We start from the raw sequence: 27,754 nt of genomic DNA on the forward strand, positions 1-27,754 counted from the left end.
CTCAATTTCTCCAATATTTTGTTCTTCTGTATGGTAGGGAAAAAGTAGGAAAGCCAAGGAAAGTTGGAGGCAGAGGTTGGAGGAGAGAGAGAGAAATGAAAGTAACCATTTATTACAATAGTTGTTCGAGCCATTGTGCAACGTCGCCCCTGTTGCGTGTGCCCTTTCGATGCATGTTCTCTTTTGATGTATGTTCCCTTTGCCCCTCTACCAGTGAAGGAAGAAGGAACGCAGTTCATCTTATGACTTTAAGTGTGACACACATGTTTTTATTTTTGTATTAAAGTGTTATACAGAGTGGGCCAAAGAAAACAGTGCACCTCAATGTTTGGCAGTATTTATTAGATTTTAAGGAAATGACGAAACAGGTCGATTTTTGATCTAAGGGAGACACATTTTTACAATACATACATTTGTCATTTGTCAACCCGCTCCCTTTCACTTCCCTCACCCTTATTTTTAAATAGGGAATATGGGTCGTGTGCTAGCTGATTTAAAAGGTTATTCAATTCTCAGTAATATAAATACAGTGGAACTTGGATATTACGGCCTCGGTAGTTACGTCATCTCGGTTGTAACGTCAATTTTTAATAGGTCCGGCCAAAAACTATTCGATAACATTATTAAAAACCCGGTTTTTAGTACATTCTTTCACGGTTTTTGCTGTAAATTTTAAAGAACCGCTTGGATTGACATGAAATTTGGCATACGCATAGCTAACATGTCAAAGAAAAAAAGTGATAGTGTGCCGATGTGTGCTTTTGCCCTGGGGGTGAGTCTCACCCCTTATCGGAGGTGAAAAAATATATGTCCAAGATAAGTCCCGAAATGGATAAACCGACTAATTTTAAGCAAGTTTTGTTCTATATATTTTTTTCACCAAATCAATACTTTTCGAGTTCTTTGCAAGTGAATATGTTCATTTTTCAACAAAATAACCACGTTTTTAGACGGTTTTTCGCAAATAACTCAAAATGTAAGCATTTTATAAAAAAAAATATTCTTAGCAAAACTATAGCCTATCAAAAAGTGAAAAAAATGGTGTATATATTAGGTCTCTATACCTAGCAAACGCATAGTTATAGCTAATGAAAAATAGGTTCATATTCGAAAAATTCCAAGCAGAATAATTCAATGTGAAATATCCAAATAATGAAGCATTCTTGGGAAAAACACATTACAACTTTTTTAAAGTGTTTAAAAAAAGCTTTATTTATGTTTTTATAAAAAAAGTTTGTAGCACCAAATGTAAGCAAGTTACGCTCAAAATAAAGTTGGTCCCTTTTGTTTTGGCAAAAAAAATAAGGAAGATCACCCACCAATTAGCAACTTAAATGAAATTAATGCTTTTTTTCAAAATAACTTAAAAATTGTTAGAGATACCAAAAATCTTAAACAATAAAAAAAGTTAGCTTTACTTTTCTGAATATTTTGTATTTTTTGTTTTTCTGTAAGACAAAAATTGGTTAAGATTCGGTGTTTCTAAATTTGTATACACTCGTGATAAGTGACTCGTTCAAGCCCTTTTAACTACAGCTCTTTCAAAAATAAGGACTTTGAACCGATGAAACTTACTGATCATAATATGATCAATACGTACGCGAGTAAAAAACTTGTGAAGTGGTAACAATTAAGTTCATTTGAAATGCTAATTAGGGGGTGATTTTCCCGATTTATTACCAAAAAAAAGGGACCAACTTTATTTTGAGCATAACTTGTTTACTTTTGATGCTAAAAGTTTTTTTAAAAAAACAAAAGTAAGCATTTTTTTAAACACTTTAAAAAAGTTAAAATGAGTTTTCCCCAAAAAAGTGCTTCGTTTTTTGGTTATGGCACGTTAAAATATTCGATTTGGAATTTGACGAATATGAACCTATTTTTCATTAGCTATAACTCTGCTTCTACTAGGTATAGTGACCTAATATATACACCATGCTTTTCACTTTTTTGCGAGCTATATTTTTGATAAGAATTTTTTTCTCGACCAAATATTACTTTTTGAGTTATTTGCGTAAAACCGTCTGAAAACGTGCTTATTTTGTATAAAAATTAACATATTCACTCGCAAATAACTCGAAAAGCATTATTTTGGTGAAAAAACTTTATAGAACAAAAGTTGCTTAGAATTAGCCATTTTATCCATTTCCGGACTTATTTCGAACATATATTTTTCATGTTGTTCTGAAGCTATTTTCTTGTGGCATTTTTATAATCAAGTATATTCAAATGGGAAATAAGCCACAATTTTACCTAAAAATGATTTTATTAACGTTTCGACGCCCAAGTCGGGTGTCGTTGTCAAAATACAAAATAATACTAAATAAACAAAAATGTTGTTGCTTAGTAAAAAATTCTTCTAATAATTTATTTAATCTGACTCATTTATATCGGCAATTCAGACACGTATTATACATTTTAAAGTAGACGACTTTAAAATGATATTGCCAATATTGATGAGTTGCGTTCCTGGGACGACTTTACTAAAAGATAGTTCATTCGATTACATGAAATCAATCCCAACTCAGGAATATCCGCCACAAAAAATCATAGCATGTGATCTGTCTTTAAAAAGACAACCAAATGCAACGGTGGCACTAAAATTCTCGAGTTAGAGATTCCATAGTAAATCACGAGGGAAAACCAGGAAAAACCTCGTGATACTATCCCGACATCGTAAGTATTTGGGTTTACATTTAGTTTACTCTCAAAACTAATACCAAATTCTGACTTGATATTTTAAATTTATTTTTAAATACTAAAATACTAAATGTACTAACTCGATATGTTACTGATTTACTAATTGTGGTATTTTCTTTCTATTGACTTCCTCCTTTAATATGGGTAACCATATCCTACTGCATTCTACCGAGGAATTTGCGACACAATTGGTTTCATTTAGCATAATTAGAGCCGCTTCTTTGATTTTTCTCTTTTTACTATCTGCTTCTTTTAGGACTATATCTCTACTTCAGTGGAGAGATTCAAGTATAGTCCTAAAAGAAGCAGATAGTAAAAAGAGAAAAATCAAAGAAGCGGCTCTAATTATGCTAAATGAAACCAATTGTGTCGCAAATTCCTCGGTAGAATGCAGTAGGATATGGTTACCCATATTAAAGGAGGAAGTCAATAGAAAGAAAATACCACAATTAGTAAATCAGTAACATATCGAGTTACTACATTTAGTATTTTAGTATTTAAAAATAAATTTAAAATATCAAGTCAGAATTTGGTATTAGTTTTGAGAGTAAACTAAATGTAAACCCAAATACTTACGATGTCGGGATAGTATCACGAGGTTTTTACTGGTTTTCCCTCGTGATTTACTATGGAATCTCTAACGCGAGAATTTCAGTGCCACCGTTGCATTTGGTTGTCTTTTTAAAGACAGATCACATGCTATGATTTTTTGTGGCGGATATTCTTGAGTTGGGATTGATTTCATGTAATCGAATGAACGAACTATCTTTTAGTAAAGTCGTCTCAGGAACGCAACTCATCAATATTGGCAATATCATTTTAAAGTCGTCTACTTTAAAATGTATAATACGTGTCTGAATTGCCGATATAAATGAGTCAGATTAAATAAATTATTAGAAGAATTTTTTACTAAGCAACAACATTTTTGTTTATTTAGTATTATTTTGTATTTTGACAACGACACCCGACTTGGGCGTCGAAACGTTAATAAAATCATTTTTAGGTAAAATTGTGGCTTATTTCCCATTTGAATATACTTGATTATATATTTTTCACCCCAAAAAGGGGATGAAAACCACCCCTAGGGCAAAAGCACACATCAGCACAATATCACTTTTTTTCTTTGACTTGTTAGCTATGTGTATGCCAAATTTCATGTCAATCCAAGCGGTTCTTTAAAATTTAGAGGTTTTGAAATATTTTACCTATTTAGAACGTACTATTTAGCGGCTTAAAATAAAGTGACCCTCGTCTATAGCGTCATAAAAATTTACAGTAGGTTGTCATATTTTTATTTTATGAAGAATAAACTGCAATGCATTTCCGGCTTTGTGACATTGCTCCTTCCAAGAATGTGAGAAAGTTAAATCATCCCTTAACGGTAAAGGTGGCTATGCTTCTGTGTACAGTTATGTGACCTTGACAGTTCTATTATTATTTCTCATTTGTCTGTCAGTACCGTCCCGTACCGTCCTAGCAGTCAAATTTTTCTGTTTCAGATTATAATTTAGTAATTAGCTTATTTTTTAATATGGCAAATTGTAGTACTAAAAGGAAGGTTTTGCCTATTAAAGATAAAGTGCGTGTTATAAGAACATTTGAAAGTGGTCGAAAAATTACTAATGTATGTCGGCAATTTGGACTTGTTTAAAAGCCTTTAAGAGGACGGAGAAAATGTTAAAATAATTAGGAAGCGCGCTCATGGTGGTGTAGATTCATTAAAAAATAATATATCTAATGTACCTAATATAGCAGTAACGCTGTAATAAAATTTTCCCTCGTTAAAATTTCATTTTTCTATACCTCTCTTATAACGTCACTCTGATAATATAGCGTAATTTTTTTACTGGACCCTTCAATGACGTTATAACCGAGTTCCACTGTATTAACATAATTATTTATACAGGATGTCCAAGAAAAAAATATTTTAATTAAATTAATTGACACAAAAAGAAGAATGTATGTAATTTATTTAATTCAAAATACATTCTACTGCTGTCACAAAACAGAAAAAAATGTTTTTCGATAAATAAACATGCTTTTCGCTTAATTTCAATGTTCATGTTCAAGCTGCCGCCCATCTGCCTCTTGGTAGGTTGAATATTGAATTTAAGCGAAAAACAATATTTATTTGTCAAATAAACATTTTTCTCTGTTTTTTGCTTAGAATATAAAATAAACCTATATAACAATATAGAATAAAATTTATTTTATATTCTAAGGTTTTTTGTCAGTAGTAGAATGTATTTTGAGTTAAATAAATTGCATACATTCTTCTTTTTGTGTCGATTAATTTAATTCAAAATAATTCTTCTTGGACACACTGTATAAATAATTATGTCAATGCTAATATTACTGAATGGAGAATTGAATAACCTTTCAAATGAGCTAGCACACGATCCCTATTCCCTATTTAAAAATAAGGGGTGGGGGAAATGGAAGGGAGGGGGTTGACAAATGACACATGTATGTACCGTACAAATGTGTACCCCTCAGATCAAAAATCGACCTGTTTCGTCATTTCCTTAAAATCTAATAAATACTGCCAAATATCGAGGTGGACTGTTTTCTTTGGCCCACTCTGTATATTTGTAAAATCAAGGTGTACCAGTCATTAATTCAACTATACAATTATTATCATCATTTCATTTCCAATAGTTAATGAATTGTTGGCCATTCGTAATAGAAATGTTCACACTTTTTGTAGGTTCACATGATGTCTCATCCAAAAGACCTCGACTTCGAATGCCACGTATGCGACAAAGCCTTTAGCGAAGCTAGAATCCTGAAACGACATCTAAAAATTCACTTAGAACAGAAACCACATCAGTGCGATCAGTGCGATATGTCATTCGCTGAGAGTTCAAACCTCACTAAGCATAAAAAGAAGCATACGGGAGAATTAAGGAACATTAAAGGGAAACCACATCTGTGTTCAGTCTGCGGCAGAGCGTTCAAATGGGCTTCTAGTTTGTCAAAACACATGAAATACCATACTGGACATAAATTGTTGTCGTGCGAATATTGTGGAAAACAGTATGTTGAGGTAAGATTGTTTTGTTATGATTTCCTTTAGGTATTATTCAAGTAATCAGAAACGAAAATAAAAACACGGAAAATTTGACTTTTGGGCAAATCTTCATTGGACAGGAATGTAAATTATCCACTATAGATATAGAATTGTTTGGCTTCATAGACCTTTCCACACTGTGGACCTTTCCACACTGTGGACCTTTCCTGATCATTTTTTAGGTAGATTTTCTTCATGGTTTTCATGACAACTTTTCAGGTAGTTTCTCTTCATCTTTAGCTTCATAGTTCTGGACTACTGAGACTGCATTGATCCTCTTTACTGTTTGTTTTATTTGTTTGTTCCAAGCCCCTTCCTCTTCGACGAAAAGATACTCAGTTCCTGCCGGGCCTCGTACAAAGGAAGAAAACGAATGAAACCTGGTGTCGCCTGATACCCAGAGTTAAATCATCCTCAACTAATACTTGGTCGTACTCACTCACAATTAACGATCGCGACAGAACATAAAGAGCTCTTCCACGATGTCATAAATAAGTGTGATGTTAATGCCTTCTGTTCCCAATTAATTAAAACTCAGTTTATTCGATAACATTATATTTAAATCGAACTTTCGGTGATTCAACCATAAGTTATTTACAATAAAGACGCGACCTATCATAACCGTGAATACTTGCTAAATACAACAATAATCATAATATCTTCCTCGTCCGAGTTAATGTTTATGTACACCTTTAAATAATAACAAACATGACAATCCAATGTTACTCGCGGTTATTGAATCCAAGAACAGATCGAGTAATGACTTTGAATGAGTTTTAAACATATGTTATACAGAATGTCCTATTTTATAATACATGCCCGCCGTTTTTTTAAAGAAAATCCTAAGAAGAGAAGAAGAATATCTGACGATATATTCCTCTTTCCCTTTTACAAAATGTTTATGGTTACCTAATACTAACCATAGACCGTTTTTTCCTAACTATAGACCTAACTATATGTAACATAGATAAGGGATTCTGTAAGCTAACTGTAATCCTAATATATACAAAATATAATCGCAAAATATTTACAATTTTCCCTATTTAAATAAACTGTCTTTTCTAAAACTATCACTAATTCACGTACTTCCACGTCGTGTCTTTTCGTCTTTTTTTTCGTTCGCTAATTCACTTCATCAAAACAGTGTCCACAGTGAATAAAATTGATTCTAACTTTTACATAGTCTTTAAGTGCATATAAGCCGTAAATACTCTAATTGTACTAATATGTAATAAAATCTCGAATCTAATACTTCCTAAGCTAAATTAAATATTACCTAAACCTCTATTAAGTGATATATACAGGGTGTCCAGAAACTCTACCGACAAACGAAGACAGGAGATTCCTCAGATAATTTTAAGACAATTTAACCCAATTCACCTAGTCCGAAAATGCTTCCTAAGGGAGCTAGAGCTCTTTGAAGATGGCGCCATGTAATTAGTTTTTCTTAAATACCTCCAGAACGCTTCCATTTAGAAAAACGAAAATTTGTATACATATTTACTTTCCAGAAATGAGTCGATTCCATCCATTGCGAATTTCTAGTACCGGTCGTAGGCGCCCATTTTGGGTAGGGCAACGGTTATTTTATCGCATAACTTTTTTGTCTTTAACTTTTAAGCATTTTTGATACTGGATTATTAAATTGTGAGGCATTCTAGTACTAAAAGGTACTCTTATTTTAAGTCGGTAGGACACACCGGTTTCTAGAAAAATCGATTTGAAAGTTTTTGGTTTTGGGAATTTGAAAAAAAAAGTTGAAAAAAATTAAAAAAAAACGATGTATTTTACCAACTTAAAGCAAGAGTAACTTTTACTACTCGAATATCTCATAATTGAATAATCTAGTGTCAAAAATACTTAAAAATTAAAGATAATAAAGTTATGCTATAAAATGACTGTTGACCTACCCAAAACGGACGCCTATGACCGGAACTAGAAATTCGCCATTAATGAAATCGATTAATCTCTGGAATATAAATAAATGTACCAGTTTTCAGCTTTCTAAATAATTTTTTTTAATCTTCTTTTTTGAAATTCAAAGAACGAAACATTTTCAAATCGATTTTTCTAGAAAACGGTGTATCCTATCGACTTAAAGTAAGAGTACCTTTTAGAACTAGAATACCTCACAATTTAATAATTCAGAGTCAAAAATGCTTAAAAATTAAAGACAAAAAAGTTAGGCGATAAAATAACCGTTGCCCTACCCAAAAAGGACGCCTATGACCGGTACTTGAAATTCGTAATGGATGGAATCGATTCATTTCTGGAAAGTAAATATGTACACCAATTTTCATTTTTCTAAATAGAAGCGTTCTGGAGGTATTTAAGAAAAACTAATTACATGACGCCATCTTCAGAGAGCTCTAGCTTCCTTAGGAAGCATTTTCGGACTAGGTGAATTGGGTTAAATTGTCCTAAAATTATCTGAGGAATCTCCTGTCTTCGTTTGTTGGTAGAGTTTCTGGACACCCTGTATAGATAAAAAATTAACGTTACTTTACTAGTTCATCTTATTATTTCAGTCTTACATATTTTGATTTATTTATATTCGCCTTACTAACTTTAAAATAACGCCTTAATATTAATCTCTCTTAAACTTCACTTTTTTTGTGTCTCTTTGCTTACTATCTACTAACACTTATTGTAAGATCTGTCTATCCTTAATTTAAACACTTCCATTATTTCTCGCAAAAATTTAACCTGAATTCATTAACTATATTTAAAATTTTTAAGTTATTTATAATTTACGTTACTTTAGAGATTAAAAAAAAACTTTTTAAGCTTAATTCTTAGATTTAATTGAATGATTAGCTACTTATTTGATTAGTATATTTTATTATTCTTAATTTTGCTTGTTTATTTTTACATTTCTGACAAAATTTTATGTCTCTACTTTCATTTTTTTCCCACATATTTTAATAAAAAATCTTCTTTTTTTCTCTTTTTCTTCTTGTCTGGTACTACAACTATATGTTTCTTCATTTTTCTTCATATAATAACACTTCTACCGTGTACATAATTCATCTTCAAATACATATAACTAACTATATCATTTATCATTTTATTTCATATCACATCATAATAATCACTTCCTTTACATCCTTCAATACCTACGTTCGACTAATCGAAGTGGTTTAACTCGAGAGGATAGTTCAAATTCTTCTACACATTTCTCTCATAATAATTATAATAATCATTTCATATACTAGCCACGAAACCTCTGCGTTTTACCTAAATAAAAGCGGGTATACCTTCGTTGCATAGATCAAATTCTTCTACATATTTCACAACATCAATCCCTTGCTTTGAATCCATTGTTTAATTACGAATAATCATGAATAAAATAGATACCCTTCAAAACACAGAGTGGGTCTCTAATAAGCTTTCAAGCTTCTATAAATCACTTAGTACCTTCTTAATTTGACAAGAGCAGTGGGTTTCTTATTGTCTCAAATTTCCTCATAATATTCAGCTTATAATATTGTTAGTTCTTCTTCTAATCTATATAATTCTTCTCCAAATTCCTTATCTCGACTCATCAGGTCGGTTCGTTAAAAATATATCTCTTGCTTATAGCAATGTTTGTCTTAAAGCTCTTATATCAACATATATCATCACTAATCATTAAAAAAATATCATTTATATATCATTTATCACACAAAAAATTATTAATTCAGGTTCATATCATACAAAATTTAACACAAAATCGATGAAAATGTATCTAAAGGATCAATAATAAAAACAACTGGCTAATAAAAATTCAATAATAGTATACATATTCGACAAAAATTCAATAACAGCATATATATATACATATATATTGTTATATTTCTATTTGATATGAAAATTAAATTTTGATAATTATAAACAGAATTCAATTTAATATAAAATATTTTCAATTTTCTCAACCACGGGCATATAAATTTAGAACAACCTGTATACAACAAATTGTTATATTTAATTTTAAGAAGTGATTAAACGAAACTCGGGACAATGCGCTTAGAATAAACAAAGTGAATGGCGCGTACCATTATCGTTGTTCGCGGAAGGTTCGATCATTAGCCTATGCTAAATAAAACTCAAGTGAAATCGATATTAGGTCATTATCGTTGTTCGCGGAAGGTTCGATCATTAGCCTATGCTAAATAAAACTCAAGTGAAATCGATAATAGGTCATTATCGTTGTTCGCGGAAGGTTCGATCATTAGCCGATGCTAAATAAGACTTAGTGGAAATAGAGAATAGGTCATTAAATTTTGTAAATAGTAGAAAGTAATTTTAGAATGGGAATTAACTATTTCTTTTTTGAAAACCATTAAGCATATTTAGAAAGATTAAAAATTGGTTTTGAGGAAGACTGCGAATGAGAGTTGGTGGTGGAAGGTTGATTTGTGAATCTGGAAGGGATATTTAGAAAGTAGGGGAATGAATGACAAATAGAGATCAGAATGTTTTGAGCTGTCGAGAAGTGAAGTCCAGTAGTAGACGGTAGTGTACGGAGAGTGAGAAAGCCGGTGTAGTTCCGTGAGTGTGGAGTATCTATCTTGGAACGAGAGGTAGGCCAGGTTGAGAGTAAAAGAACCTCCTTGAGCCAAGAGTGTCCCGGTAGCTGATTGCAGTTTCGAAAAAGGTAGAATACAGCATCACGACAGAAGCAGGAACGAGAGCTATACGAGCTAGTTTTCAAAGGAGAACATTACTGAAAGCCAGGACGAGGTTTTGATCGCAGCCAAGGATAGCAGGAAACGGGTCTTGTGTGAAGACATTCTCAGTTCACCAGAAAAAGGTCAGTCTCATTTGTTTGGACATGAATGTATGGGTTTTTCGTATTAAATACCACATTATAAATTGAAGAACATAATAAATAATATCAGAAAAGCTTCATCAAACTTAAATAGAATTGTTGCTAATAAATCCTAATAGTTAAATGTTAATAAAAACTTTCAATTGGAAACCAAAAGGAAATAAGATTCCCATTTGTAAATGTTATGTTTAAGAATAATAAGATCTAGCAAATATTAAGCAGTGATTGCCATTTAAATAAAATAAACAATATTTTGATTATAATTGTAACCCATATGTGTGTATTATTTTACTCTTTTCTTTCCTATCCCGATTAGGAACCATTGAGAAATACTTAGAAGCCACGAGAGTAAGTAATTAATTTTATAATTCGCCCTGAGATTGAAAACATATTGATATGTGATCTGGTAAATTAATTAGATTATGATTAATGCATTGATTAAAGTAAATGACATATAAGAATATTATCTCATATCAATAATCAAGATCACATCAATATATAGGTTAGATAAAAATATTCAAAATCAGTTAATATTTTAAAATTCGATAGATATTCTTAAAAAAATTCAAAAATAACCATACCAAAAAATCGAAGTCGAATAGAAAGTTTTCAAATAAATTCAGTAAAAATTCATAATTCAATAAAACTCTTGCTATCGAGTTCCAATGTTTAAATATTCAATGTTCAATAATAATATAAAAAAAAACGAGGGAAGCATTTTTAATAAAGATAGACTAAATTTCTTACTTACATTTTAACACTTGTGTCCTTTTCACTGGGTTTCTTGTTCGGTTCCTGGGCCCTGGTCCATTTCCGCCGTCTCCATTTAAGCTGGCGCCACCATCTTTGCTCCTTTCAGAAGACCTTCCTAGTCTGCAGGATTCGTCATGTCATAAATAAGTGTGATGTTAATGCCTTCTGGTCCCAATTAATTAAAACTCAGTTTATTCGATAACATTATATTTAAATCGAACTTTCGGTGATTCAACCATAAGTTATTTACAATAAAGACGCGACCTATCATAACCGTGAATACTTGCTAAATACAACAATAATCATAATATCTTCCTCGCCCGAGTTAATGTTTATAAACACCTTTAAATAATAACAAACATGACAATCCAATGTTACTCGCGGTTATTGAATCCAAGAACAGATACTACATCGAGTAATGACTTTGAATGAATTTTAAACATGTTATACAGAATGTCCTATTTTATAATACAGCCAGCTCAAGTACATATTTAAGTGTGGACAGGAACAGTGTGTTGTATAGGAGGAGTTGATCATGGATTCATTAATAGGATTTACTAGAAATATGTTATACAGCTGAAAGGGTCAGCAAATTGGCAGAATTACTACGAAGTGAATAGTTTGCTAGATTGATGGTTCCAGCTACATGCCAGGCAGAGAAAAATTTCGAAAATCGTCAGCAGCGGTATAAAATCTAAAGTTGATCGTCAGCTTTGAATTGAAATTCGCGAATAACTCTAGTCGACCAATGGATAAGTAGTATGGTGAGGGATATGGTCTACAGCAGCAGTTCTCAACCTTTTTGAGTGATGTACCACCTACAGTTATTTTTATTATTTTTGGTACTACCTATATTTTTAAATTGCATTATCAATACTTACTAAGTATGTACTACTATTTTAATTTTTTCTGTGTTTTGTGTACCACCGCCAATAATGATATGTACCACCAGTGGTAACATGTACCACAGATTGAGAACCTCTGGTCTACAGTCTACCGGAAGGCGTTAAGAACGCAAAAAACAGGAACAAGTAAGTGTGTGGACCAATCCATTGGGGTATTCTAATTTTAGTCGCAGATCCATTTTGGATTTTATACTACACGTGACAACTATCCTAGAAATACCATTGTCACAAAGAACTGAAGGGTTGGTACTCAAATAGCTCCTTATGTCCTTATTTAATTATATATACAGTGATGAGCGCGCTAATAACCGGCAAAATAGCGCAAAAGATGGAAAACATAATACATTGCGAAACAAAAAGAGATGAAACTAGTGGAGATGGAAATTATCGTTATAAACGTATAAATTAACATTACATTACATAGTTTCTCGCCTTTAGACGTATCAGAGGAGTATGACAACTGTCATTTTGACAGTAGAATTTTATAAAATACTCCTGTCACAGACGTCTAAAGATGGGAAACTACAGGGTGGGGCATTAGTGTGACAAAGTCCAATTACTCGTTTCTCGTAAGAGATACGAAAAAAAGTTATTTAGGTAAAAGTTGGGGCACACATAGTACCATAATTTAAAAATATTTTCAAATATACAGGGTCGTCCGTATTGACAGGGTGACACAAACTTATGTTTTTTTAATGGAACAACCTGTATTTTGTTACATTTTTGGATTCTCCTCGATGTTTCCTTTCTTAAAATATATGGTTTTGTAATATTATACGAGCTAGTTTAAAAGATAATTACGTTTTTTTGTTAATTTCGTAGCAAAATCTACACCCTGTAGAATTTTAGTGATTTGACATCAAATTTTTATTTTATGTTCAAACGATTTTTAATATAGTCTACTATTGTTAAACATGAACAGTATAGCGAAATGTTTAATTTTAGTATACAGGGTGGGTCGAAACTCGGAATGAGTATTTTCTGAGTGTTCTTAAATGGAACACCCTGTATTTAAGTATTTTAAGGAAATGATATTTTATGGTACTTTTTTATTTCTTAAGCATTCCCTATACCTAAGTGCTTTAATTTGTAAGTTATTCGTGATTCTTTAAGCCAAACATTAATTGTAAGAAAAATTACGTGAAATTTTATTAGGTGGCTGTGAAAATATTTAATCAAAAATAATTTTTGGAAAAGAAAATACATCATAATCTAGTCTGATCCTTAATTTATTACTATTGGATGAAATATCCAAATAAATTCGTAGTTAAGGTTGTTGGTGCGCAAAATATTAATAAAAACATACAATATTCTACCTAGTCGGCTATGACACTAAATTTCCTTAAAAATTTGATATTATACTATTTTTATAGATCCAGTTGCTTCGTTACCATTACTAATATGCATTTTTCTTATGAGAAACTGATTAATAAGATTTTGGTGCTAGTGGAATATAACAAAATGTGCTACTAGCAATAAGAATTTTTCATCAGAAATTCCCTGATAGAAGACAACTAAGAAGAGAAACGATTAAAAATATACTAGAACGGTTTCAACGGACTGATCACTTAGATTATGATAAATCTGCTCGAATAAAAACTATTGTAAGTGAAGAAAACAGCAATTAAATGTAATCCTTAGTGTCACTGAGGATCTGCATATTAGTAAAATCGTTCTTACAATCTAAGTATCTTGTCTGTTGAAACCGTTTTAGTATCCTTTCAAAAGTTTCTCTTTTTGCTTGTCGTCTATCAGGTAATTGCTGATGATACATTTTTATTGCAAGTAGCTCATTTTTGTTATACTCTCCTAGCACAAAGCCATTTTAATCCGTTCCTCATTAGAAAAATTAATATTAGTAATGGTATCAAATCAACTGGAACTATATAAATAGTGTAATGTCAAATGTTTAAGCAAATTTTGTGTCATAGCCAACTAGGCAGAATTGTGTATGTTTGATTCATATTTTAAGCACCAACAACCTTAACTACGAATGTATTTGGATATCTCATCCAATATTAATAAATTAAGGATCAGGCTAGATTATTATGTATTTTTTTTTCGAAAAATTACTTTTGATTGGATATTTTCACGGCTACCTAATGAAATTTTACGTAATTTTTGTTGCAATTAATGTTTGCTTAAAGAATGACGAATAACTTACAAATTAAAGCACTTAGGTATAGGGAATGCTTAAGAAATAAAAAAGTACCATAAAATATAATTTTATTACAATACTAAAATACAGGGTGTTCCATTTAAGAAAACTCAGAAAATACTCATTCCGAGTTTCGACCCACCCTGTATACTAAAACTAAACATTTCGCTATACTATTAATGATTAACAGTAGTAGACTATACTAAAAATCGTTTAAATGCAAATAGAAAATTTGATGTCAAATCACTACAATTCTACAGGGTGTAGATTTTGCTACGAAATTAACAAAAAAACGTAATTAACTTTTAAACTACCTCGTATAATATTACAAAACCATATATTTTAAGAAAGGAAACATCGAGGAGAATCCAAAAATGTAAAAATATACAGGGTATTCCATTTAAAAAACATAAGTTGGTGTCACCCTGTCAATACGGACGCCCCTGTATATTTGAAAATATTTTTAAAATATGACACTATCTGTGCCCCAACTTTTACCTAAATAACTTTTTTTCGTATCTCTTACAACAAACGAGTAATTGGACTTTGTCACACTAATGCCCCACCCTGTATGTAATTTAATGTTAATTTATACGTTTATAACGGTCATTTCCACCTCCACTAGTTTCATCTCTTTTTGTTTCGCAATCTATTATGTTTTCCATCTTTTGCGCTATTTTGCCTGTTATTAGCGCGCTCATCACTGTCTTACACCGTTATTAGGCGTCAACGCCCTTCGGTAGGGATCTATGGAGGAGTATCACCAAGCCGCAAGCCCTTATCCCTTGCCGTGCCGCTCCTCCATAGGCCGATCAGACACCAGTTTATTAATTAATTATAATAAATACGACTTCATCTGATATTATAACAGTATACTTTATTTATCTGGTCTTCGAACTTTTAATACAAACAATAACAATTAATCAACCTGCCCCAAGCATGTTGCAGTACTACGTAAAATAAATATAATATAATTAATCATGTGGGTTGTTGTCGTCTTTTTATATTATAATAATGGTTAACTCACTCAACACGTCTACCGAGTTCACTACGGTTTAATGTGAATCAAACATATACATACATATTATAAGGTTATTTAGAATTAAACCTAAAACATACTTTATACAGAGTGTTACAATATTATACTACATCATGTTGCCTGGAAAATTGTTTCTTTTCTGGGACGATTTTGGAGCCTTTCCGCGATGCTCAGTCTTGGAAATATTCAGAAGTTTTAAGAGTTCTTTAAAATCATTATTCATAGCACTACTTTACGATTTTTAAACTTTTTTAAATGCACTATTTTATTTTTTACAGGCCAGAAGCTTGAAAATTCATGTTCGATCGCACACGGGAGAACGCCCGTACGTGTGTGAAGTTTGTGAAAAGGGCTTTACACAAATTTGCAATTTAGAAAAACATCTCAGGGTCCATACTGGGGAGAAGCCGTTCTCGTGCCCGATTTGTAATAAAAGGTAATTGTATTACATCAAAGGTAATTTTTTTTTAAAGTGAAAGGCAGATATCGAGCACTGAATTTAATTTAATCTTGCCCAAGTATACCTTCGCTTCTTAGAGCATCTTCAGGGGCATTTCGTCAAAAAAAATGAAGGTATCCTCGAATGTCATTTATTATGAAATTAGATTGATGGCAACTTAAATTAACATATAATGAATGGGTTGCATGTGTGAGTCCATACTATTGTAGTAAAGAAAAGAGAGACGTTCTCACAAACAATTTATTTTACAACTGACGACCGGTTTCGCTGTCTACAATATTCACAGCATCTTCAGGTCCCGGTTAAAGTAAAATTAAATGCTACAAACAACAAAAAACCAGAGCTAGTTAAGTGGTCTGGTTTAAATCAAAAGTTAATGATCAAGCCAATATCAAAGTACATATATTTATGCATGCACATAAATACCCATATGTACGTACGCATGGTGTACAATCCTCCTACTCACATACATGCACGCATTCATGTGCAGTGGTAACCAAAAGTATGTCAAGTATAAGATATATACCTACTTTCCGGTATGTGTGACCAACTAGCCCGAAAAATCCGGGACATGGCCCGAATTCCGAAGTCGTGTCCCGGCGTCCCGGATAAGGCTTCCGGGCCATCCAAATTTTCAACGTTTTGGTAAAATTGTCTTTTGAAATTTTGAATACGTTATTCTTCTAAGAATTCACATCAAATTGAATTGGTGGGACGAAAAAAAGTGGACAATTTCTAGAGTGTAATACTAATACCACATTACCACATCCAAAACGCATGAATTTTATATCGTGGTATTATAGTTCTACGAAAACTAAAACGGTGGACTTTTTTTCGTTTCTGTATTTTAATTATTGTCTTCTGAAAAAAAAAATGGTCCGATTTTCATTGAAAAGTCCCGGATTTCCGGTATTTTTTTCAGCCTTGTCCCGGATTCGACTGAATTGGAGTTGGTCACACTAGGTATAAGGGAAGAATATAGTAGTATTCAATACATATCATACTTTTTCTCTGCACTTTGCTAAAGGGATGGTTGGTAAAGGGATATATTTGAAAAATCCCTTCAAAGATAAGACCATGGAGGACAAGGGCATAACAGAGATCTGAATGGAAGGACAGACACAGCCAGATAGGCAAATACCCATCCAGAGTTGTGATGCCAAAAGAAGATTAAAAGAATGTGCTGAGAATGACATTCTATCGCCTACCGAACTTAATATTGTATTGACAACCACCCGAGTGAGACGAGGAAGACAAAAACAACATGACCTGATGGATTTAAAAAGGCAATCTTAAAATAATATCTACCGACTAGAAGACTGAGTTGATATACGTGAATATGATTTATGTTAAGCCCTTCACGATATTTACAGTCACAGCCAACGTATCATCTTCATCCAGAATCACTCTCGTTGCATATCCTATGATAAATTGTATATGCTTCTTTTCATGAACATTTTTCAGTGCGTCACAAATGATAGAAAAAAAGGTAAGTCCGTGATATTATACATTTATAACATTTATTCTAACATGACATTTTAGTTAAATCTGACAGTTGTCACATTTTATTTGCAACTTGGCATAAAAACAAATTAATTGTGTTCATTGCATGTATAAAATGGTATTTTCTTTGATTTGTATAGTCTTATAAATTGTACAGATTATATTCGTAGATATATTATATAATTCGTAAATAATTTCTCTAAATCTTTCTTGTTTTATAGGAAAAGGTGCTGCGTCAAAATCGTTGCATTCCATATCTGACTGTCTGTATAAAGGATAATGCTACAAAATAGGGAAATACATAAGTGATTAGTCATCTATTCAACATTCTACATATTTTAACACAATATTCTTATTTTTAAGATACAGTAGACTCCCTCTATAACGAGAACGATAACTGAAATGGCGGAATAATTACCTCGTTATTTCAGACAACAATAATATTGTGCATACCACCACCACTGAAATGTTTTGATGCCTCTTAAACCATATTCCACGAATATAAGACTAATTGATGGATTCGACCGTTACTTGATGGAAGTTCATTTTATCTCACAATAAAACACTGAAAAACGTTTGTTTTTTATACTTCCACAAAATTTATTACAACTATGTTATTACTACAGCTGTTTCGGCAAAGTGCCTTTCTCAAGTGATATATTTTACAATGGGTTTGCCTTTTTAAGTCTTTAATTGAAGAGGTTGAGGAGTGGGGAGCTGTTTGTCTCGAGTTGGTCATTCAGAATTATATCTGTATTTTTCAATTTATTAATTTCCATTGATTCTAAAAGTGATAGCTTAAGGCCTTTATTTTGAATATGTAGAATTTGAAACTCTTCATTGAAAGAATGATTATGATCTAGAAGGTGAAGTGCGTATGTAGAGGTGTCTGTTTTTCTATTGTTGAAAGCCCTTTTGTGTTCTGCTATCCGTTTGTCAAAAGTTCTGCCAGTTTGACCGATGTAAGTTTTCGGACAGTCACCACAAGTTAGTTTGTACACACCACTCTGTAGTTGCTTTCTCTTTCGGCTTTTATTGTTTTTAATATGTTTGCTTAAGTTGTTGTTAGTTCTGAAAGCTGGTGTTATTCCTTTCTTTTTTATGTATCTGGCTATTTTTGTTGTTATTTTGCCAGTATATGTGAGAGAGCAGAAGGTACTGGGTTCTTTCTGTGGTGGTGGATACACTAATTTCAAGGCTTTCTTATGAAGTTTTTGGTTTAAAATGTTGTTAACTGTTTGTTCGTTATAAATAACTTCGAGACAGAACTAAATATCATTAGACAAATAGCAGTAAACAATGGCTATAACGAACAAACAGTTAACAACATTTTAAACCAAAAACTTCATAAGAAAGCCTTGAAATTAGTGTATCCACCACCACAGAAAGAACCCAGTACCTTCTGCTCTCTCACATATACTGGCAAAATAACAACAAAAATAGCCAGATACATAAAAAAGAAAGGAATAACACCAGCTTTCAGAACTAACAACAACTTAAGCAAACATATTAAAAACAATAAAAGCCGAAAGAGAAAGCAACTACAGAGTGGTGTGTACAAACTAACTTGTGGTGACTGTCCGAAAACTTACATCGGTCAAACTGGCAGAACTTTTGACAAACGGATAGCAGAACACAAAAGGGCTTTCAACAATAGAAAAACAGACACCTCTACATACGCACTTCACCTTCTAGATCATAATCATTCTTTCAATGAAGAGTTTCAAATTCTACATATTCAAAATAATGGCCTTAAGCTATCACTTTTAGAATCAATGGAAATTAATAAATTGAAAAATACAGATATAATTCTGAATGACCAACTCGAGACAAACAGCTCCCCACTCCTCAACCTCTTCAATTAAAGACTTAAAAAGGCAAACCCATTGTAAAATATATCACTTGAGAAAGGCACTTTGCCGAAACAACTGTAGTAATAACATAATTGTAATAAATTTTGTGGAAGTATAAAAAACAAACGTTTTTCAGTGTTTTATTGTGAGAATTCGTAAATAATTGTTTTTCGATTATAGCGCCATCTATCGACAACTAGAATAAATGTTATAAATGTCTGTAATCACAGACGTGCCTTTTTTCTGTCACATACAATTTAATGCGTTAGAAAGAAATCGAAAAACTGTGACGCACTGAAAGATGCCTATGAGAAAAAGAATACTAATAAGTTTTCATATTTATGCCTCGGACGTATATGTTAACAATAATTGTTTGTTGTATAAATTATTTATACATATACAACGAAATTATTAGGAAAAAATTAAAACAAATTTAATTCTATACTCTTTTCCATAGCAATGTTTTTATTAAAGCATATTTGATCTAATATCCCTATTTTGCTTTAAATAAGTTGATCTTAGTTGACAGATATGACTTACCCCATATACTTAGAATGATAACTATATAGGTTTAGATTTTTAAGGATATTTTCTTGTTTTAAGGTTCACTCAATCTGGATATGTAGGAATTCATATGCGAACCCATACCGGCTCCCGTCCGTACGTCTGTGGTACTTGCGGAAGAGCATTTGCCGGTTCTAGTACACTGAATATCCACCAGCACGTCCATACGGGAGAGAAACCGTTCACTTGCACGGTTTGCAATAAGTCATTCAGTCGACACGAAACTTTGATTATTCACACTCGGTCACACACTGGCGAAAAACCACACGTTTGTGTGGTGTGCAATAAAGGATTCACCAGTTCTGGGTTGTTATCTGGCCATATGAGGACCCATACGGGAGAGAAACCCTATGCTTGTGTGGCCTGTGATAAAAAGTAAGTATTTTACCATGGTATTATATACTTCACACGTACTTTGTTCGGGAAAAATCTTGTAATGGATTTTACACGTTCTTCCAAATTAGCTAGAAATCTGAATTTTTCAGAGTAGCTCAGAACTCGATGACAATGCAATATTCAGTAGCTTTTACATTGAGATGCATTGAGTTTTATTTGGAATTTTAAGCCATTTTAAATGTTATATGGTAAAATTAGTTCTCATTTTTCTCAAAAGATGGCGCTTCTCAGTAGATGACGTTACTTTCTATTTCATGTAAAATTTTCTATTCATTTGTAATAGTTAAAGAATATTTAAAATTGCCTCGCTAGCAGTGATGCCACAGCTACCGATGGTTCGGTAGATATACCGAATACTTTTCAAATCTACCGATCTAACGAAATCTCTTTTTCTTCTACCGAAAAATCAAAAATATTAATTTTCAGTAGTAATTGTACAAGAGCTCTAAAATTCTATATTAATTTTAGAGATCGAGTGCAATTTGTTGCGATTATTTCATGAATAAAACTGTTCAAAACCAAAATTTTATTGTAATTTATTTATGTAAGTACAAATTAGTACAATTAAACACAGTTGTTATAAATATTTGACGGTTGAAAGTCATCACTTTTATAATTTTTAAAACATTTATTGTCATTAATGTCACTGAATGTATTTTTTCATAGCAACGAAGGGCATCTGACGTAATATACTTGACGACGGGAAATTATCAAAAATTATCGCGTATAATATCACAAGAGAGTGAGAATAAATTGAAAATATTTCGCCGCAGGGCTCGAGTGGCTATTGCCCAATGACAACAAATTTGAGTAAAAATGAAGCATTATTTTCTTATTTATTCTTACTGTCGTATGATATTCGTAAGATCATCTTTTAATACGTATATTATGGATATTTTCTTAAATGTGACAGTTTTCAAAACTTGGAAACTGGTTACCATTAAACAGAAACAATCTACTTAAAAAAATTCTATCGCTAATTTTCTACAGTAGATAATTCTCAGTATAATTTTAATCTGATTGGACAGAATTAAACACGTGATCAAATATGTTACTATACGATTGGAAGTTAAAATCATTAAAAAATAATCAGTTTAATTTTTATTTCTGTAACTTTCTATTGGTCAGAATCTCCCATGAATGAGATAATCAAATTAATCTACCGAATTCTCTTCTACCGAAAAATCAAAATTATTAGAAATTTCTTTAGCGGATAGATTTGGCAATAGAGTTTAGGCAATTTTCAAGAATCTTTGAATTGCTTTTACTAGCTTGTGACGCATGTTCAGCAGATACGGATATTAATTTTATGATTTGTCCTTTTACATTATGATTTTAGGAATAATACCTAGGTCCCTGAATAGTGAATAATGTTTGATGATTGTGGCTTATTTTCATATAGAAGATAATTCCAAACTAAAAATAGTATTTATATGAAAATCTTAAAGCACGAGAAATTTATTTTGCACCTTTTAAACTTTATTATTTATACTTACTGAAATTCTGGTATTTCGACATAACTAAAGAACATTAAAAATTCCGACATTGTTTTATTTTAAACGATTATAAAGTGTAAAAAATCATTTTTTGTCTATAAAACATTCCTTGTAGATTTTAGAGAAAAATGTTTCAAATAAATATTGTCATTTTGAAATACATAAACAATTGGAGATACAGATACATAATTGCAAAAAACCCTTATTTTTGCAGTAATTTATAAATGTTAATAATTTATATTTGTTATTTATTTTAACAAAATTTTTTAACTTTTTTAAACAATTATAATATAGCTTTCAAATGAGAATATTTGTATTTTGAACGTTAATAGGTACACGTGTGGTAGGTAAGTTTTTTTAAAAAGTCTACAACAAGAAAAAATATGTTTTATTTTATTATAAATAAATTAATTCCTTATAACATAATTCCTAATAAATTCCTAATAAATATTCCAACATTCCTAATAAACATCCTTGATATTTAATATTGCGTGAGTTAGAGGGCTCTACTCGAGTTACTTTGGATTAAAAAAAATGAAGAAAATTGCTCTATAATACCTAGAAAGCCGAGAAAATACATTTCTTAAGGTACATAATATACCGATTTTGAACTTTGTGAATTATTTTTATGATGAATGGTGATTATTGATCATCATATGATGATGAATGTAGTTTATTTTTGAATACTCGTACCTAAAGTATCATTTTTTGCAATGTGATAGCAAAAGTAGCAAAAAATGATTTCTACCGAAATTTTGTCAAAGACCTGTGGCAACACTGCTCGCTAGTTTGTTTACATAAAAAATTCTCAACAAAATAGTTTATTTTATATTATGTCCTATATAAATAATAAAAACGTGGTATTATAAAAAGTTGTTTTTTATAAAACTGTAATTAGTTTATATACAGCACGACCAGATTCATTTTGTATTTGAGATTTGAATGCGCACTGTTGCGCATGTTGAGATTTTCTGAATTTTATTTTGGTACCAGGTCTTTTACTTGGCCAGACGTTACCAAAATAAAATTTAAAAAATTTGGAAAAACCGAACGTCAACACCAGTTCGCATCAAAATCTCAAATACAAAGTGAAACTGGTTGTGCTGTAAGTGTGTGCAGGTATTGGTTGCCCCCACCCCCTGGAGGTGGGGTGTAGGTCAATTTTAAAATATTAAATAGGAACCCCTATGTTCTACTCTCTATAAACTCTAGGAAAATTATGGAAACGATCTATCTCAAGAAATACACTTCTAAATGAAATACACGTGTTCCAGTATTTTTCAAAAATGTATCGAACGATACCATACATGGACACTACCCTACCTCTTGGGGTGGCGACAACTGTGAAATATGTAATATAGGAACCCCCAATTTTTATTGCAGATTCTACAAAACATTCTTAAGAAACTGTATTCAGTACCATAAAAATTAGTTTGCAGTCTTCGGATCTGTCTGTTTTTCTGTGATTACATCGCCATATATCGTCCCTAGCATTTCCAACTATCAAATGTGAAAAATCGGGTTTTTCAGATTCGATACCTTGCCCTCGCATTATAAGTGATACATCTTGTGGCAAATTCACGTTATTGTAGCTTGATTAGAAGCGCGGGAAATATGCTGTTTAAACCATCGAAATTGAACATTCTTTCATTTGGTTGACTGCAAACTGACGGAAATGGTTATATTCGATACTTTTGTGTTGTGTAAATATAGCTAAAGGTATATTTGTACAACGCTAAATGTCGAATGTGTCACATTCGTTAGTTTGTGTTGTAATTTATTCAACAGTTTTTCAATTATAATCTGTAAACTGTCGAAAATGCTAAACTGCTGAGAAGAATAAAATGCACGTGTTTACAATTTGTGCGAATTTTGTTTCAGTATCGCTTCCAAGCAATTCTTGTGAGGCAGTTTATGATTTCATTTTAACTGATTTTCATTATTTGATTATACAGTTATTCGCTATTATACATTCGCTACTTTGAATCATCGGACCGAAACAAATATTTGATTAATACAAAAAGCAAAGTAACGAATGTGATTTTTTGGAAAGAAAAAAATGATGAGCAGTTCAAATCAGTTATCAATCTAACAAGGATTAAACATTACATACAAAAAATATAAAAATTTTCCCATTTGTCAATGCGCTGATTTAGGAGTCTCTAAAAAGAGTTATTTTGTTCTCCTGAAAAGTACCACTTATTTCACATTCGATAGTTGGAAATGACAGGGACGATATAAGGATAGAAAAAAAGTTCAGATTAAACTTGTTTACTTTTCCACGAGGAATTCTAATCCGTAATGAAAATATGCTTTTTCCCGGTACCAAACGGAGCTGGGAATTAAATACCCAAGAGTGGGAGTGCCGGGTTGTCTTTGGTACCATTCGATAGATTTTTAAAAATATTATAACACGAGTTTTTTGGTTTTTCATTTGGAATTGTATTTCTCGAGTTATTAGACGGTTTCTATAACTTACCTATTCGCGGTGTGCAAGTACTTGGAGGGGATTCGAGAAACGACCGTGCGCGAATAGAGGAGAAACCTTGCAACTTTCTTAAATAATTCATATTGTCAATTGAAATTGCTGACGTATATTGCATACCTACTGTCATTAAAGAAGAAACATTATATGTTGCTCCACAATATTGATATGATATGCAATTATTATATAAAATAAATTTAATTAATTCTATTTTGCTTGCAGTACTGCATTTTAATAACTAATTTTATTTACTACATACAATTGTTTACCTTTTAATAACATAACCTCATCTTACTTTTTCTTCTTAATTTTTTTTGTGCTACGGCCTTGACAATTCTGCAGCAACCAGGATTAATATAATTGGCCAATATAATTAAAAGTGCGAAAAAAGTTGCTGAGCTTTGAAACCAGGTGTCGCTTTTCCGAACTTGCACAGTCCCAATAATATGTCATAAATCGTTTTTCCGATTATAGCGCCATCTAGCAACAATGAGAAAAAATGTTCGTTATAAAAGTTACTTTTTTTTTATGAGGAATCCCAAATCTGCAATGAAAAGAGGGGATCCCTATTTAACATTTCGAAATTGCCCTCCTTCCCGCTCTACGAGGTATGGCTGGGAGGTTGTGTTTGATGGCATTCTTCTTTTGGTACACCCTGTATAAATATTACATGTAAATTCTTTACAGGTTCGCAACTTCCAGTAGTTTAAAGGTGCACATGAGGTCCCATACTGGAGATAAACCGTTCACTTGTAAAATTTGCAATAAAAGATATTCGCAGAGTAGTTCTTTGCAGCAGCATCTAGCATCACATAAAAAAGCAGAACTTAAAGTGGAAACAGTCCATGTAACTCTGCCAGAATTAATGTAAGTATCGACATTACCTTATTTTTTTATTTATTCTTTCATCTCCAGATTATACATCCAGTTACCCTAGATTATAGAGAAATAAGTCATTTAGCCTTGTCGAACTTTCCATATTTTGACCTGAAATATTTTCTATCTGTAGCCTACATCTAGGTTTGTAGCTGTCTGAACTCAGACAGATTCTTTTATGTCGAGACCTTGTTTCTACAGATAGATAAAACATTTTCCTCGCTACACTGCTTATGATTACTTTTTGGATCTTCTTCGATTCTTACAGAACTTCATTACAGTGGCTATTATACACTGGGGTGCAAAATTAACTGGACACCTTAAAAATGGGTCATTTTTGATGTCTCAAATTTCCTGAACCTGCTGTCCGATTTAAGTGATTTTTTTAATATATTATAGCCTTATTCTTTAACAATATCATTGTAATAGTATTGTTGCTAAACAGTTAAATTTTCATTGTATACCGGGTGTATCAATCCAACTGTGTTTTTTCCTCAAAGTTCGCATCACCCTGTGGAATATTCTAGCATTTATAAAATACTGAAATTAAAATCAAGCTATAGCCTCATGTTTTCTCAACATTTTGTTTTTTGATTCATTTGCTTATATTGGATAATAAAAATGTTAGGTACTTTAACAACTAGCCATGTTTTTCATCAATACAGGGTGTTTTTAAATAAGTATGGCAAACTTTGAGGGGTAATTCTTCATGAAAAAATAATGACAGTTTGCTTTATAAACTGCCGCAAATGCCTCGTTTCCGAGATAGGAGGGTGTTGAAATTTTTCTCACAAACTGACGATTTATTTATTGCTTTAAAACCGGTTGAGATATGCACATATGCAATTTGCTGGGTTTTAAGACGTAGTTACTGTACATTTTTTCACGTGAATATTAAATTCTTATTTGTACGTGAAAAAATGTACAATAACTACGTCTTAAAACCCACCAAATTTCATTAGCATATTATCTCAACCGGTTTTAAAGCAATAAATAAATCGTCAGTTTGTAAGCAAAATTTTAACACTCTCTATCTCAGAAACGAAGCATTTGCAGACATAGGTTTATAAAGCAAAGTGTCATTATTTTTTCATGTAGAATTACCCCTTGAAGTTTGCCATACTTATTTAAAAGCATCCTGTATTGATGAAAAACATGGATAATTGTTAAAGTACCTAACTTTTTACAGTCCAACATAAGCGAATGAATCAAAAAACAGAATGTTGAGAAAACATGAGGCTATAGCTGGGTTTTAATTTGAGTATTTTATAAATGCTAGAATATTCCACAGGGTGATGTGAAAAAAACACAGTTTCATTGGTACACCCGGTATACAATGAAAATTTACCTGTTTAGCAACATTATTACAGTGATATTGTTAAATAATAAGGTTATAACATATTAAAAAATCACTTAAATCGGACATCAGGTTTAGAACATTCGAGACATCAAAAATGACCATTTTTAAGGTGTCCGGTTAATTTTGCACCCCAGTGTAGTTGTTGTTTTTCAGTATACCCTATTCCACGAATATACGACTGTTTTGGATTATCTCGACAACGAATATTTTACTGTGCAAAATATGAAGAACGAAAGTAAATTGCAAATTACATTTATTTATTGGAATAATTATTTGAGCCATTTACTTTCGTACTTCTTATGTTGCACACTAATAATAATAATAATATCTTATAGCGTTTTTGCCGGGGAGATCCTTTCGGATTGTTCCGGCGCCATTTACATCTTTAATCCTGTTTCAAGCAACTAGTGTCAATGTACACTAGCCCAGGGGGACCGACGGCTTAACGTGCTCTCCGAGGCACGGTGAGACGGCTCGTATCATTTTTAGAAATGAAAAATTGTTTGTCTTTGGCAGGGCTCGAACCCACGTGCACTGGAGTATGAGGCCAGCGATTATGCCATTGCGCTACGGCCGCTCACGTTGTACACTAAAATATTCATTGTCGAGATAATCCAAAATAGTCGTATATTCGTGGAATGGCCTATAATTCCTCTTCAGCTTTAGTAAGACGAGCGTCACTTCGAGCTTAATGCGTTAGAGCTAATTCGACAAACTATGACGCACTGAAAGAAGGGTTTGGGATAATCTGTACCTCAATTTTTTACTGATATGATTAACGATTTCTTTTTATTTTTCAGCACTGTGGACAATCAAACCATTCAGGTGCAAGCAATAACAAATATATAAATATAGCTATAGAAGCCGAAGTCGTGTGCCACAAAAGTGTATGGTTGTATAAAGAAGTAACAGAAGAAAATGTTAATTGTTTTATTTTCAGTTTTATGAGTTATATACTACCATTAGGCATGTAATTGTGTTCATAAAAGTCTGAAGTCAATAAGAGAAATTCATTTGGAGTTTTATTGTAGCTAAACCTTACGGATCTTTACGTAAATGATTACTTGAAGTTAACGTTCATCAGGGCCCTGATTCTAATTCAAATTTCGACTCAAAACAAGTCGCAATCAATATGGCGACGTTGAAATGCGACTGTGCGAGCCTTGTGGATTTTAGTTGAACTAACAAAATTATTTCATAAAATAGCGACTTATCGAAATTAATTGCGACTCCAAAAAAGTGGTGGTAGACCGGGCAGTTCGATTTTTTTGCACAAACTTACTCAAAAAGATGTCCTTATAACATATCCACAGGGTGCCGGGCGGTGCC

General features: G+C 32.1%; 1 protein-coding gene across 2 annotated transcripts in view; it reads left to right on the top strand.

Annotated features, from left to right (window-relative positions):
- Nucleotides 1-27,434, top strand: part of LOC114328123 (zinc finger protein 501) — a 75,953-nt gene extending 48,519 nt beyond the window's left edge. For both annotated transcript variants that reach the window (XM_050655561.1, XM_028276903.2), the window contains exons 5-9: nucleotides 5,405-5,743; nucleotides 15,711-15,868; nucleotides 19,852-20,187; nucleotides 24,877-25,056; nucleotides 27,226-27,434. In XM_050655561.1, coding sequence (XP_050511518.1) covers nucleotides 5,405-5,743; nucleotides 15,711-15,868; nucleotides 19,852-20,187; nucleotides 24,877-25,056; nucleotides 27,226-27,274 — 1,062 coding nt within the window. In that variant the 3' untranslated portion in view covers nucleotides 27,275-27,434. The remainder of the gene's footprint in view (nucleotides 1-5,404; nucleotides 5,744-15,710; nucleotides 15,869-19,851; nucleotides 20,188-24,876; nucleotides 25,057-27,225) is intronic.
- Nucleotides 27,435-27,754: the final 320 nt, after the last annotated feature.

Source organism: Diabrotica virgifera, chromosome 7, assembly GCF_917563875.1.
Source record: "Diabrotica virgifera virgifera chromosome 7, PGI_DIABVI_V3a".
NCBI lineage: Eukaryota > Metazoa > Arthropoda > Insecta > Coleoptera > Chrysomelidae > Diabrotica > Diabrotica virgifera.